General features: G+C 33.2%; 1 protein-coding gene across 1 annotated transcript in view; it reads left to right on the top strand.

Moving 5' to 3' along the window:
- The window catches only part of LOC149552130 (azadirone synthase LFS-like), a 182,601-nt gene extending 167,280 nt beyond the window's left edge, over window positions 1–15,321 (top strand). Inside the window, exons 9-11 of the mRNA XM_089787614.1 lie at window positions 14,511–14,556; window positions 14,712–14,791; window positions 14,941–15,321. Coding sequence (XP_089643740.1) covers window positions 14,511–14,556; window positions 14,712–14,791; window positions 14,941–15,010 — 196 coding nt within the window. The 3' untranslated portion in view covers window positions 15,011–15,321. The remainder of the gene's footprint in view (window positions 1–14,510; window positions 14,557–14,711; window positions 14,792–14,940) is intronic.
- The last annotated feature ends 340 nt before the right edge of the window (window positions 15,322–15,661 follow it).

The following is a 15,661-nucleotide window of genomic DNA, read 5'->3' as shown; positions in this document are numbered from 1 at the left end:
GGTTGATAGGAAAACAAGAGGAAGAAGCAATACTATTGATTTCTATTATTCTATAGGGAATAATATAGAGATCATTTGGACAATGGGTTCATTGATCTTTCCTTTGAAGTTGTTTGGGCAGTGGATCCAGTTGTTTTCCACAACTCCTAACAGGGTTGGAATCTCCTATCAGGGATTCAAAGTATCCTAATAAGTACTAATATGTATTGAATGTTGTTGTTGACTCCTAATAGGGGGTCCATCCTCTGACAAGGAATATCTATATTAGTACATCATATTGTGGGTATCATCCCCACCGGGGTTTTCCCTCTAATCAAGGGTTTCCCTAGTTAACATTTATGGTGTTATTGTATATGAATATCTTGTTGTGGTTTTAGGTTATATTGCTCATATAAATAAAGTTTAGTAAGGTTGATATTTGTGATATTAATTGTATAACTGATTCACAAACCCCGCCACCCCCCTCCCTAGTTATATTGGTGGACTATGTCTTCTAACAATTGGTATCAGAGCATTAGGTCCTTGAAGGAAAAGCTTAACAACTTTGGGAGATCAATGGTAAATATTTTCAGAAAGGATAGTCCTAAATTTGATGGGGCCAACTATGACATGTTGGAAGGAGAAGATGAAGACTCATCTACTATGTATGGGTCCAGGTTATTGGCTTTTTTGACTAAAAGAGAAAAGACAATTGTCAAAGAAGAGAAGATTAAATAATGCAGTGAAGAAGAGAGAGATTTATTAATGTGCAACATGAGAGCCAGAGAAGCTTTATTATCAACTCTTCTAGAGAATGAATTCAGTCAGGTAAAATCACTAGAAACATCTCATAAGATTTGGACAACCTTAGAATATATTTTTGAAGGTGATACAAATATAAAATGAGTAAGATTGCAGAATTGGATATGTACATTTCAAGATGCTAAAATGTTGGAAGATGAATCTGTAGGAAGCTATATTGATAGGATGTCAGAAATTTTGCAAGAAACAAGTCATATGGTGGGACCAAGGAAGAAGATAAAGTGGTGTGGAAGATTCTAAAAACTTTAACACCACCATTCAAGCAAGTAACTCAGATGATTGAGCTACTAATTCCCTATACCAAGGAGTCTTCTAGGGAGACATTGCTTGGAAGACTCGAAGCAATAGAAATAGGTTTGAGATTATCTGGAGATCTAACTAAAGATGAAACAACTTTTTGTTCCCTAAATGTTTGGGCAAGCCCATCTAGAAGGGCAAGTGCACATGGAGACTTTGCTAGTAGCAACATTACCAAATTTGATGAAGACAAGAAGATTGAAGAAGGTATAACACTTCTTGTGAGAAGAGAAAAAGATGGTAAGAATATCTTTAAATGTTGGACATATAATGAGTTTGGTCATTATGCATCTAAATGTCTTAAAAGAGATAAAAATTATAAAGGAAAGTTCAATCCTAGGAGACCTAGGAATTGCCTATATGTTAATGATGAAGAAGAATCTGATGAAAAGTTCAGAGTGAAAGTGATGATGAGCTAGGATTTGTAGCTATTAAAGAAGATGGTCTTGATAGAGAAATTAGAGAGGAAAAGGCTCTAGTTTCCCAAGTTGAAAAGAACTCTAATTGGATAATAGGCAGTGGTTGTTTACGTGAGATGACTACTGATATGAATAAGTTTGTTAAATTCAGGATTTATTATGGAGGTATTGTTAGAGTTGGTAACAATGTAGCCAGTCATATTATAGGAATTGGATCCATTACTTAAGATGGAAGAACTAACATTGACGATGTTTTTTTTTTTGATGAATTAAAGCATAATTTGTTGGGTGTTGGATAGTTGGTGGACAAAGGGTATCAATTGTAATTCATAGAAAAGACTTGCACTATCAAGGATAAAGATGGAAAGATGATTTGAACTGGAACTAGGTCTACAGGTAATGCATTTTAGTTGAATCCCACTGAAATGACATGTTTGGTTGCTAAAGTGGATAACAGTTGGTTATGGTATACAAGATTCTATCATATAAACTTTGATAATATTGTAAAAGTTAGTAGCCTGTTTGTAGTCAAAGATTTGCCTAAGATAATAAAGTCTACCAATGTTGTTTGCAAAGAATATATTTTGGCTAAGTAGAAGAAGGTATCATTTCCTTGCAAGAAGTTCACAACCATAGAGAAGCTAGAGATTGTTCACATAGATCTGAGTGGTCCCTCTAGAACAAGAGGATTCTATGGTGAAAGGTATTTGATGATTTTTGTTGATGATTTCATTAGAATGATGTGGGTAGCATTTCTTAAAGAGAAGTCTGAAGCTTTTGAGAAGTTTAAGGCATATAAGAATAGAGTTGATAATGAATCTAGTGTTAAGATAAAATGTTTGAGATCAAATAGAGGAGGAGAATTCACCTCTACAAAGTTTAATATGTTTTGTGAAGAGAATGTAATCAAGAGACAATTGTCTTCACCTAGGACACCTGAACAGAATGGGATTGTAAAAAGAAGAAACAAATTAGTAGACGAGGTAGTAAGAGTAATGTTGTTTAAGAATGATGTATCCAAGACATTTTGGAGAGAAATAGTCAATACAACAGTGTACACTATGAACAGAGTATAGATCAGAAAATTTATGAACAAGACCCTTGATGAATTATGGTTTGGTCATTCACCATCAGTTAAGTATTTCAAAATATTTAGAAACAAGTGTTATATTAAGAGAGATGGTGATATGGGTAAGTTTGATCCAAGAAGTGATAAAGGTATGTTTCTTGGCTATTCATTGAAAAGTAAGGCATATAAATGTTTTAATTATAGAACCAAGATAATAGTTGAGTGCACAAATGTAAAGATTGATGAAAAGTTTGAAACTAAATCCTAGAATTGTTAGAAAGAATATTGAAGTTTTATTTGAGACTAAAAATGATCTGCATAATGATGTGCAAACTATTGAGAAAAGAGGAGAATAAAGGTCTAAACCTAGAGATGAGATAAAAGTTGAGATGTCAACTGTTACTTCTAATAGGAAATGATCAAGAATCACCCTCCAAAGTAGATAACTAGAAGTAAAGACAAAGGTGTCATAACAAGAAATAGAGTTAATGAGGAATTATGTCTAATTTCTCAAGTTAAACCTAAAGTGTAGATGAATCATGTAAAGATGATCATTGGATTCAAGCAATGAAGGAAGAACTAGATCAGATTGTGAAGAAAGAAAAATGGGTGAAGAATGAAACATGGGAATTAGTTCCTAGACCTAAAGACAAGAATGTTATAGGAAGAAAATGGGTTTTTAGAAATAAGATGAATGAGCAAGGTGAAGTTGTGAGAAACAATGCCAAACTTGTATGCAAAGGTTACTCATAGCAAGAAGGTATAGACTATCAGGAGACATACGCCCCTGTAGCCAAAATAGAAGCAATAAGAATGTTCTTGGCTTATGCAGGAAATAAGAAGTTCAAAGTATATCAGATGGATGTTAAATTAATTTTCCTGAATGGAGAACTTGAAGAAGAGGTAAATATTGAGTAGCCTAAAGGTTTTTCTCTAAAAAAAGACAAAGATATGGTATATAGGCTTAAGAAAGCTCTATATGGACTAAAGAAAGAACCTAAAACTTGTTATGTAAGATTGGATAAGTATTTGACAAAGCTTGGATTTGTTAAAGGTACAACATATAACTTGTATTTGAGAGAAATTGAAAATGGTTTGTTGATAATAGTAATATTTGTTGATGACATAATATTTGGAAGTAATGATGAAGCAAGTAATAATTTTGTTGAAGAGATGAAGAATGTGTTTGAAATGAGTACGATAGGAGTAATGAAGTTTTTCCTAGGATTGCAGATTGTGTAGAACAGTGATGGTATTTTCATTTCACAAGCTAAGTACTTGAAAGACTTGTTGAAGAGATTTAGATTGACAAGTTGTAAGCCTATTGGTACACCTATGATAATTGGTCACACGTTATCTAGAAAGAATGAGACAACTACAATTGAGTAGAAGAAGTACAAATCCATGATTGGAGGTTTGCAATATTTGACTCACACCAAAATAGATATAGCAAATTTCATTGGGATTGCGGCTAGATTTCAAGTTGATCCTAATGAGTATCATTATGCGACACTAAAGAGGATATTCAGATATTTGAAACGAACATTTGACTATGAAATTTGGTATGATAGATCGATTGATTTCAATCTATGTGCATATACTCATGTAGATTGGGTAGGTAGTACGGATGATAGAAAGAGCTCCAATGGTAGATCATTTTTCTTGGAGGTAGATTGGTTTCCTGGCTGAGCAAGAAACAATATTTTATCTCATAGAGTACATCGGAAGTTGAGTATGTGGTAGAAACAAATAACTGTAATCAAGTTATGTGGACGAGGCATATGCTAAAAGATATTGGAATTGAATTTACAGAAACTATTATCATATAATGTGATAACACAAGTACTGTAAGTATGTTTAAGAATCTTGTATTGAATTCTAAAACTAAGCATATATCTATTAAGTATAATGTGTTGAGAGAGAAGGCAACAAAAAAAGAGATTAAACTGGAAAATGTGGGTACTAAAGAACAGATTGCAGATATCTTTATGAAGTCCTTATCGAAAGATACTTTTGAGTACTTGTGACATATGCTTGGGGCTATGCCCCTGTCTACTTCAAAGTAGATGATGCAGAGAGTGCATCATTCTAGTGGCCTAGAGCACCATTGTTAGACTGGACTGAATGTTGATGCTTCCCATATGGGGGAGTATCTATAAGAAACTAAGTCATTGAGGACTCTTGGTATTTGATATTTGGTATTTGGTATTGAATACATTGGAGCAGTAAATTGACATAATGAGACCTTTTTCATTGATGTCAATAGGAGAGATATGTACATGAAAAACACCCTGTAGTTCAATGGGGGAGAGAATGCATAAGAAAAGTATGAATGGGAGAGAAATCTCTACTTTATTAGGGAGTTTTAGAAAGATTCATGTAAGAAAGGAGGAATATTTCTATAGGGGAGATATGTATGGTAAGTTGTTTATTGTGAACAATTATTTCCAATCCTAATAAGATGCATAACAAAGTAGTGTTCCAGAGGTTTTTAGATTTGATTGATGAAGAGGATTTGAAAAGATGAGAACAACAGCAACAACAACAGAGTACTATTTGGTATTCTTGGAACTTAGATGTTTTTCATCTATGTTGCCATCAATACCAAAGCAGGAGATTGTTAGCATAAAAGTTGATGATATTCCTTTGGGGGAGTATCCTAAGCATTGGAGAGTATTGACATGTTGCATTCATAACTATGTTTTTCGTTGATGTCAACATAGCGGTAAATCTATGAAGACTGGTAGAGTAGCAGATAGGGATATTAGTTGTACTGAGAATGTCTTGATTTTCTAGTGATGCACATTCATGGACATGTTTTTTATCGTGTCTTGATGACACGGTTCAATGCACAACATGTAAGTCGAAGACGTATGAAAGTTATACTTGAAGCGATTTCTAATGTTTGCAATATATCCTTTGATAGTGATATAATTTGTTGATGCATGGTCAACCAATGACTTATGACAATTTGATGATGATATCAACAGATATGCAAGCCCTAGTGTCGCACGTGTGAGACGTTATATAGATTATGAGCTGACAGTGCTATTGTAATTGTAAATTAATTAATTATTATTTTATAATTAATTGGAAAAGTCTCAAGGCTGACTTGAGGAATTATTTTGAAGATATGGTATAAAGTAAAGATGTTTTCCTTGTTTATAATATGATTATAAGATTGAAGTGTATGCAAAGTGTGAAAAGGAGCAAAATGTTTACTGAATCCGAGTAAGTGATCCAAGGGATTATTGTATGTTAGATCTGCGATTTGGGTACAAAATCAAAAGGAGGAGTATAGTTGACAGGATAGATTCATTTATATTATTCTGCAAGGAATAATACACAGATCATTTGAACAATGAGTTCATTGATCTTGTCATTGAAGTTATTTGGGCAATGTGTCCAACTGTCCTCCACAACTCCTAACAGGGTTGGAATCTCCTAATACTAGGGATTCAAAGTCTCCTAACGAGGATTGATATGTATTGAATGTCGTTATTGACTCCTAACAGGGTCCATTCTCTAACAAGAAATATTTATATTAGTACATCATCTTGTAGGTACCATACCCACTGGGGTTTTCCTTCTGATTAAGGTTTTCCATAGTTAACATACCTAGTGTTATTGTGTATAAGTATCTTTTTATGGTCTCAAATTATATTTCTTATATAATAAGGTTGATATTTTTGATATTAAGTATAATTGATTTGAGCTCAATTTTGAATGCCTTAGAGGTACTAGAATGAGGTTGAACCATGTCCATGTTAGTAAACCAAACAATGCTAAATAGTAAATATAACCATACACAAAGAACTCATAACATGACTATTTGTTAACTAGGGAAACCCCGACAAAGCGAGAACCCCGATGGAGATGATACCCACAAGATGATTCACTAAACAAAAGGATCACGTTAAGGATATTGACCCAGTTAGGATTCTGTAAAGTATGTATATAGTGTCTCGAGTCCTTGTTATAGGGCTAGGCCTTGTTAGAAGCCTCAACTCCGTTTGGAGTTGGTAGATCAAATACAATGCATGCAAGAAGAGTCCACTGCCTTAACATGCAATTATATAATTCAGTTCTTCAAAAGAATAGATATACATACAATACTTTCTATTTGTTGTATTTTGCACTTGCTGTAATCATACATCAGATGTAGTTCACATATCATCTCATCAACTTCACATCAATCACAAATATTGCATAGATCATACATATATCCCACACTTATCTTCGCAAGATAAGATCTTTACTTATACCTTGTACATTAGTAATTTTTTGCTTAGTTGGCCTTCATGTCTTCACATGCTTGGCATAATATAAATTAACTTATGGAATAATATCCACATAGTTGGCTCATCATGACTTAGTAATTATTTTGTCACCAAAATAATTCCTAAAGTCATAGAATCCAATTCTCTATTGTACTTTATTCTACATTATTTGATACATGTACTGGTATTTCAGTCATATCTCGTGTCATACTGCTCGTACACATCTACACACTGGTATATGTGATCATGACATGGTCATAGAAATTTCCTTTACCATGCATAAGCTAACTCTTAATGAGTCATCTATACACATCACATATGCTCTATGTGCTACTACAAACTATCTAACACTTAGACAATTTTCTATCTCTAAATGCATAAATAAAATTCTGAATATATGTTACCATAAATGACAACACTCAAAACATCTATCTGACCATATTGCCAATAATATCCCCCTTTGGCACTGATGGCAACATTTGGGAAAATTGGCTAAGTCCCAAAATGATGTCATACATTAAAAAAAAAAAAAAAAAAAAAAAGTAACTACACAAAATTGCCTTCAAAACCTAATAATTTTATTCATGTTTTGATGGATCGTCACATTCCTTATCACTCTTATACATTGATACATAAGTACATAAGTGTACTCCCCCTTACATATACAATATACAATTTTCTTTACATATTACTCCCCCTTTGACATCAATAACAAAGGTGTAAAAAAAAACTATATCCAAAACTTTAAGGCCTGCTACTGATCAACTTGTCATTCTAGAAAAACAATTTGCATAAATTTTTTTTAGCATGTCTACTTCTTTCTTCCAAGTTTCCTTCATTGAATTAGAAATACTAATTAGTGCACATAGTGCATAGGACACCACTTCAACTATACTCAAGTCAGTATAAGAAAACTTGTCATAGGAAGTCTTTGTTGCAAGACATTCCTCCAGATACCTCTACCAAGTGCTTGTCTTTGGTGACAAATTTTTTCTAAGACTAGAGAATCTCTTTGCTATCTTCTCCTTGTCAGATTCTAAGCCTTTGATTACACCATGGATCTTCTCCACTTATGTTCCACAATCTTCAATGCTGGTCTCTGGGAGCTATAATTTCACAGTGAGTATTTCAAGATCACTCAACTTACCTTTTATTTGACTGTCAAAGTCAATCAGGTACTTATATGACAGTGCACACTGTACATACAACTTTTTCCCTTCATCAATGTATTTCCTTAGTTCTTTGATGCTTTCATCAATCACCTTCAAGTCATTTTTCACATTGGTGCACACTGTATCAAATAGTGTTTCATCATGTTTTATATATGCTTGTGCTGAAGCTACTTCTGCTAAAGTTGTAAAATATTCATCAAAGATTTTCACCAACTCTTTGGCTCTTACCTATAAGTATAGATTGGCTACAGTTGTGATATCTGTCTTCTACATTTTGTCCAGAACTTTAGTAAGAGTCTTTTCTAAAGACTTTATGGATTTGTTCTTTTCAAAAAAAATTCTCAGTGAGGTCATTAATCCCTTTTGATCATCATCATCATCTAGTGGTACTGCCAGTATTGTTGTTGCTTTTAGTTCAGCACTCTTCTCAACTTTTTTCTTCTCTTCATCCAATCTCTTAGTTTCTTTCTTTCTTGTCTCTTCTTCTTTTCTTTTCTTTTCCTGCACTTCCTTCTTTTTCTTTTCTTCTTCTACTTCCCTTTTCTTTTCTTCTTCTTTCTCTCTCTTTCTTTTCCTCCTCTTTCCTTTTCTTTTCTTCCTCTATTCTCTTCACCTTTGATTTCCTCTATGTTTCTTTCTTTTTCTCTTCTTCTCTCTTCTTTTCCTTAGCTTGTTTCTTCTTCTCTTCTTCCTCATCATCATTTGAGCTGGTGTAACCTATAATATTGTTGATATTGCCAACAATATTTGCTCCATAACCTGCAAAAGGGTTCTCCTTTGCATCTACAGTTATGTGTGTATTGTCCACTTACATGGATTCAGTACTCATAACAATGTGTAGTGGTGAGGTTGCTTGTTGTGACTCTTCTACTTCTCCCTCATCAATAGATGGTGTGTTTGCTTCCACATATATTGGGCTCTTAGGTTTGGACTGCACACTTACCTTTGGCACTAAGATCTTACAATTGCCTCCTTTGTCTCCTCCTTGACATCATCATAATTGCCTCCCATCAAAAGAATTGTTCTTCTTTTGTTCCTCAACAAGGGCTCAATACCCTTCAAAATGCTATCTAAGTCCTCCTTGGAGTGAACCTCACATAGTTTATTTATCATTATTATCCTCAAAATTATATCTTCTTCCAATTCTCTCTTCTTTCTTTTTATTAGCCTATTATATAGGTCTTCAGGTATCTTATTCTGAATATTATCAAACTTCTTATATCTCATAATCACATTCCTTACAATGGCATTTTCCAATTGCCTTTTATCCATATTATTGTACAAGCTATAATACTTATTTAATTGAACAAAATTATCATCATTTACTATTTGCATGTTAAGGCTCTGTACTAGGCTTCCATGCTCTCTTTCCAGCTAATGTTTTCGCTTCATGCACATCTTGTTCAACTGTTCTATCGTCAACTTCATCTTCTGATTCTTCAGAATCACTTATTTGCATCATTTTCCTTCTCTTGCCTGGTCGACTTGTGATCTTCTTGACCCTTTTCTTGGATGATGGTGCAAGTTCTTGCTTCATATTTACCAATTTCTCTAATTTCCTTTGCACAGTAGGAGCTTCCACCTCTTGTTGTCTTCTTGGTTGATCACTTCTTGTCCTTATAGGTTGCACTTGTGCAACTTCATATGGTGCAATATGGGCATGCGCACATGGTTGTGCTATTGTTACACCTACTGAAGGCCCTCCAACAGTAATAGGAGTTGTTGCTATTAGTTCAAACTACCCACTAGCTTTCATCTCAAGTGCTATCCCTTTCACTTGATTGAATTCCTCTCGAGTCATTCATGATTCCTTAAGGGTGGAATCAATAACCCTTTCCACTTTCTTCTTTCTTTCCTTGCTATGAAGTTTAGAATGAACTATTCTCATTTTATTTTCAAAGGTTCCTCATCTAGGGCACTCTATGTCGTTCTCTGATTGCAGTATGGTTTGTGCATAGCCTTCTTCAATCTCAACACTCATCTCATATCCCATGGGTTCAATGAACTTAACCCTTGGTACCACAACTTCCATACAAGTTTTATCTGTATCCACCATAAAACACATTTCATCCTTATATTTCTCTACCATGGATGGAGGTATTTTGTACCTATGTTTCGTTTCAAACTAGGAACTCTGCATCATTCTGTTAATGTCATCATCTCTGACATTCTATAGCTTAAATTTGTAGCATTGAATCACCAATTTCTTTATGCACTCATTGCTATCCCAATTTGTCACTCCTAGGAACTTCCTTATAACATAGAAAAACAAATGATTCAATAAGGACTCAAATCTAAAGACTATGCTCTTGGTTTTCTTCAACTTTGTAATGTTGTCCAACAATTGCAATCTAATAATTTCACATAAATTAACTTTTCTTCCCTGAATTGCCATCACATAGGTTGCATGTAAAAATCCAACTGGTATAGACTTAACCCTAGAGGCATGGCTAAACTTGTACCCTAGTATCTTAATAATTTTACTCCTTTGTCTTGGATGGAGTCTACATTCATGTTCCTTCCATTGAATCTTATATTCAGGTTTGTCTGAACCATCTTTCTTACATTCTTCTCATTTATAGGATTGCATTTCTCATTGCTCAAACATGCGGCCTTGTGAATTAGGTCATTATCAATTGCTATTTGCACACCACCTAACTAGAACATATCATCACGTACCCTACTCATAATGATTTGGGTCCATTCATGGTCGTCAAACTTCATATAAAACATATACTTTACTAGATTCAAGCCATCTAGTTGTGCATACTTAGACTTCTAGGATAGGTCATTATTACACATAGTTCTCAAGTCCTTATGTATGTCTTCATCACCTATGCTCTCAATATTACAATGTTTATAGTTTCTGACATCTTTGATATGAAGCACATTCTCCAAAATTTATGAAAATGCACCCAACAGCTCATCCATAAGTCAAAAAAATGGATGTTTCTTGAATACATATTGTAGCCTTTCACTCACATCATAAATGACCTGACTAGCCATTGCAATTCAACTATATTCACTAAGAAATTTAGTTTTAGCTTCGTAAAATACCTTAAAATTGCATTTTAGGGCTTCTGCAAGTTTGCGGTTCAAGAACTTCTTTTTGCACTTTACTTTGCTATCAAATCGCTCTTCAATTCACTCAAGATACTTCACATAAACAAATGGTACACACAATCTTGTTTACAATCCTTAAATCATTTCAAATTGCATTGGACATTAAATTGTATCTTCCAAAAATTCAAATATTGTCACTATTCACTAGTAAACTTGTTTTTCTGAATTCTTGCTTAGTATGATCATATCCAGACTTGCACACTTGACCATAGCTTCCTCTCTATATCAACTACCTCATGTTAAGTGTGCAACTTCTAAATCACTTTCTAACATCAGTTCTAACCAACTAATGTGCCACCTCTTCTAAAATTACTTAATTCAGGTAGGACGAGTCACAAACAATCTATGATTTAAATTTTCCATCAGGTGCATCGAAATACTATTCCTCCAAAACTGTATAAGATCTTTTTGGATCCTTAGCTATCACAAATGCTTCTTTGAATTCATCAACATGTTCTTTGACTACTTCCTTCTTACTGTTATCACTGCCATTATCATTCCTTCTATCATTTCTATTGTTATTCCTTCTGAAGTTGGGATTCCTATTTAAATTTCTTCTGTCCATTCTACAATATCTCGTTGTGTTTCTAAAGTTATTACATAACTAACATATAGGTGCATTTCTTCTTTGATTTGTTTCATTCTGACTTTCAGGTGCTCTGTAATTCCTTGCAATGTGTCCAAGATTGTTACACTTGTTACACACAAACTAGTTCTTTTCTCCACTAGATTTCTCTCCATCATTGGATTTTCTCTGTGATCTCCCTCTTTCATTACCCATAGGGTTAGTGTTCCTAAACATTCTATTATTTGCATTATTACCATCAAATTTAAGTTTCTTACACTCTACTGCTTTATGATCATAACCATGAAAATTATAATAGGTTTAAAAGACTTACCTATGAAATCTCTTTTCATATATCCAACTTCATTGCATATGAAGCATCTACTTCTTAAGTCGTGTCTTACTTCCTTGGGTGGTTCATCTTGCTTTGGTTTATCAACTTGCTATATTTTCTTAGGTTCATCATGTTTCACTGACAAATCAATTAATTCAATAGATGTGTTTGATTCTACCTTACTTAGGGAAGATTCCTTAGGGGATTTAATAACTAGATCTAGTTCTCTTTCGATTTCAACTTTCTTGGTTGATTTCTCTCCAATAAGATATCCAAGTCTTGTCTTGTCATAAGAAGATCTCTGGTGAAATATATGTTCATCTATCTTCTCTCTACTGGAATAAAGTTTCTCTAACTGTTGCTTAGCTTGTGTTAATTCTCCTTTCACAATGATATTGTACTTTTCTAATTAGACATGCTCAATCTTGATAGTATATAGTTCAGATGTAACTTGACTTAACTAGGATCTAAGGTCTGCATTCTCAGTTTTCAGTTCAGGTTCATTCTTGCCACCATTTTTCTTAAGACTCAAGTTAAGTTCAACAATTTTCAATTCATGTTTCAAAATCTCATTTTCTTTCTGGAGATTTCCTACTTCATCATTGTCATTAGTTTGTGCAATTGATTCCTTGCCAGATTTCAAATCATCAATCTTGTCTTCTAGTTCACCAATGAAGACTTTTGCATCTTCATATCTATCTTTCAGGTTATCTTTTTCTTCAATAAGAAGGTCAATCTATTCAAGTGCTTCTTAAAGATTTTTCTTCCACTGTTCCATATCTATAGGAATCTTACTCAAGTTGTTAAGCTTCTTTAGAGTAATTGCACTCTGATACCAATTGTTAAAAATAGATAATATTGAGAGTGGGGGGTGCGGGGGGGTGGGGGATCAAATACAAAGTATGCAAGAGCCCATTGCCCTAACATGTAATTATCCAATTCAACTCTTCACAAGAATAGATATACATACAATACTTTTTGTCTGTTATATTTCACACTTGTTGTGATCATACATCCGATGTAGTTCACATATCATCTCATCGAGTTCATATGAATCACAAATATCGCATAGATCATACATATATCACACACTTATCTTCGCAAGATAAGATCTTTAATTATACCTTGTGCATTAGTAATTCTTTGCTTAGTTGGTCTTCATGTCTTCACACGCTTGGCATAATATAAAATAACGAATGGAATAATATCCACATAGTTGGCTTATCATGACTTAGTAATTATTTTGTCACCAAAATAATTCCTGAGCTATACAATCCAGTGCTCTGCTATACTCTATTCTACACTGTTTGATACATGTACTGGTATTTCAATCATATCTCGTGTCGAATTGTCTGTACACATCTACACACTAGTATATGTCATCATGACATTGTCATAGATCTTTCCTCAACTGTGCATAAGCTAACTCTTAATGAGTCATTCATACATGTCACATCTGCTCTCTATGCTACTGCAAACTACCTAATACTTGGACAATTTTCTATCTCTAAATGCATAAATGAAATGTTGAATATATGTCGCGATAAATAACAACTCTCAAAACATTTATCTGACCATATTGCCAATAGCTCAACAACACTTACACGGTCATGCATTGTAGGTCAAGAGCTATCATTTTGAAAAGTAATTATACTTGCACATCCAAGCTATATGTTGAAACCTACGGCCTCCAAAAGTTGGGGCACCTGAATGTTTAATTTTTAATTATTTAAGTCGACCTTATGTAATAAATATGAAAATATTAATTATTTTGTGGTTGGTCAGCCTCAAGGGTTAGGGCTAAATGTCTACAACCTTCTGAGGCAATAGAAAACTACCTATATAAGGATGGCTCATAGGGTTGTCTAGGGCAGTTCAGGGTTGTAGCTCATGGCTTAGTCTTAAATAATATTGTAAATAAAGCAACCATGTAGGTTTGCATATTGTATTTTCGGAACTTATAATTTCATACTTGTGGAGATAAAAAGAAGCCTATATTGTTCTTGCAAAATGTTATTTCTGTATTTATGTTATGTTTGTGATATTAAGGGCAACACCCTTCACCAATAGTGCTCAATGAAGTTTGATCCTTACTACATTATACATCCAAATATGTGAGCATTAGATACTACATAATGCTTCACTATGCAAAGCCAAGCTATATAAGAATAATCATTTATCCCTTCAGCATCACGCCAATATAAGATACATAGTAACACAAACTTCTACACATTTTCAATAAATTATGTAAAAATAATAAAGTCGTATTTCTAGTTTTGCTTAATATAATTACAGTGGAGAGAATCTTATCTGAAATAATAATGGTTTCAATTTGAACAATGTTTTGAGTCTTTAATTTCTAACATTAGATAATGCAAAATTTTATTACTTTCCCTTGTGCAGCCCTTCTATAAATTTCTATCACTTCCATAAATTTTTCTTTTTTGCAGTTCAACATTGCATCGTGTAGTGACTAATGGACAGGAGCGTTATTCAGTAAGTACTATAGTAATTGGAAAAGTTTAAAGTTATTTTGAAATATATTATTGCAAAATATTTTCCCATCTCATTTGTTTCTAAATATGAATCATCTATAAAGCATTGGGAAACGTTAATCAAATTTCTTAATGAAAATAATATTTATTTTGCAGGTTGCATTTTTCCTAGATCCAAATGCCAATTGTTTGGTAAAATGCTTGCCAACTTGTTGCGATGAAAGAAATCCCGCAAGGTGTGTGAAGATGCAATTTAGTTTATACTCACAAAATTGATGTTAAAATTAGTTCATGACAATAAAATTCTTCAAGGATAAATAAAGTTTTTTTAGAAGCTAAATAATATTATGTATTGGTTATCTATCTTTTCATGCTTTTTATGTAGGTTCTCGCCAATTCGTAGTGGAGATTATTTACAAGAGCGAATCAAGATGACATATGATTTAACAAGCTAAGAAATCATTGGAGAGTTTTCAAATTTTGAAAATTTTGTTAAGTACAAATACTATTTGTGGATACACGTTCTTAATTTTAAATATTCCAAAGCATCAACTTAGATATTTTATTTTTAACTGGCTGATTAGAAATGTTATCGTTCTCTTTAACTTAAGACTAAATCATTATGGGTGATGGCCCTAGCTCGGTTGGCTAAATCTTTTCTATTGTGGGGGGTTGGTCATGGGTTCTAGTCTCCTCCGTCCTCGTGGTACCGATGGACGTGTCACTACGTGAAGTTGTTAATATCAAAATTGTATATATTTGTATAGATGAGATTCTTTGAAAACTTTTAGAATTTAATCTACTAATAAAAATCAATTTACTATAATATAAAATAAAATAATGCGGTAAAAGCACAATCCCATGTCATCTTCTATAAAGAAAAAGGATCTGAGAATTTAAACTGTTCAACTTGAATGGCATAAAAGTAGCATTTTTGTTTTGAATTTGAAGATGATGTAAATTGATGAAATGTGTAAAATTAAATGAAGTTTATGTCTATTAAAAAAAATTTAAATTTGAGTAAGAATTTTTACATTTTAAAAATATTTAAAGCTTATTTTTTATTTTTTTGAAATACTGAAATTATAGAGTTTTTTTATTTTTTT

This window comes from Cupressus sempervirens, chromosome 6, assembly GCF_028749045.1.
Source record: "Cupressus sempervirens isolate cs-2001-9-10 chromosome 6, ASM2874904v1, whole genome shotgun sequence".
Lineage (NCBI taxonomy): Eukaryota > Viridiplantae > Streptophyta > Pinopsida > Cupressales > Cupressaceae > Cupressus > Cupressus sempervirens.
This window is presented reverse-complemented; position numbering and strand designations above follow the sequence as displayed.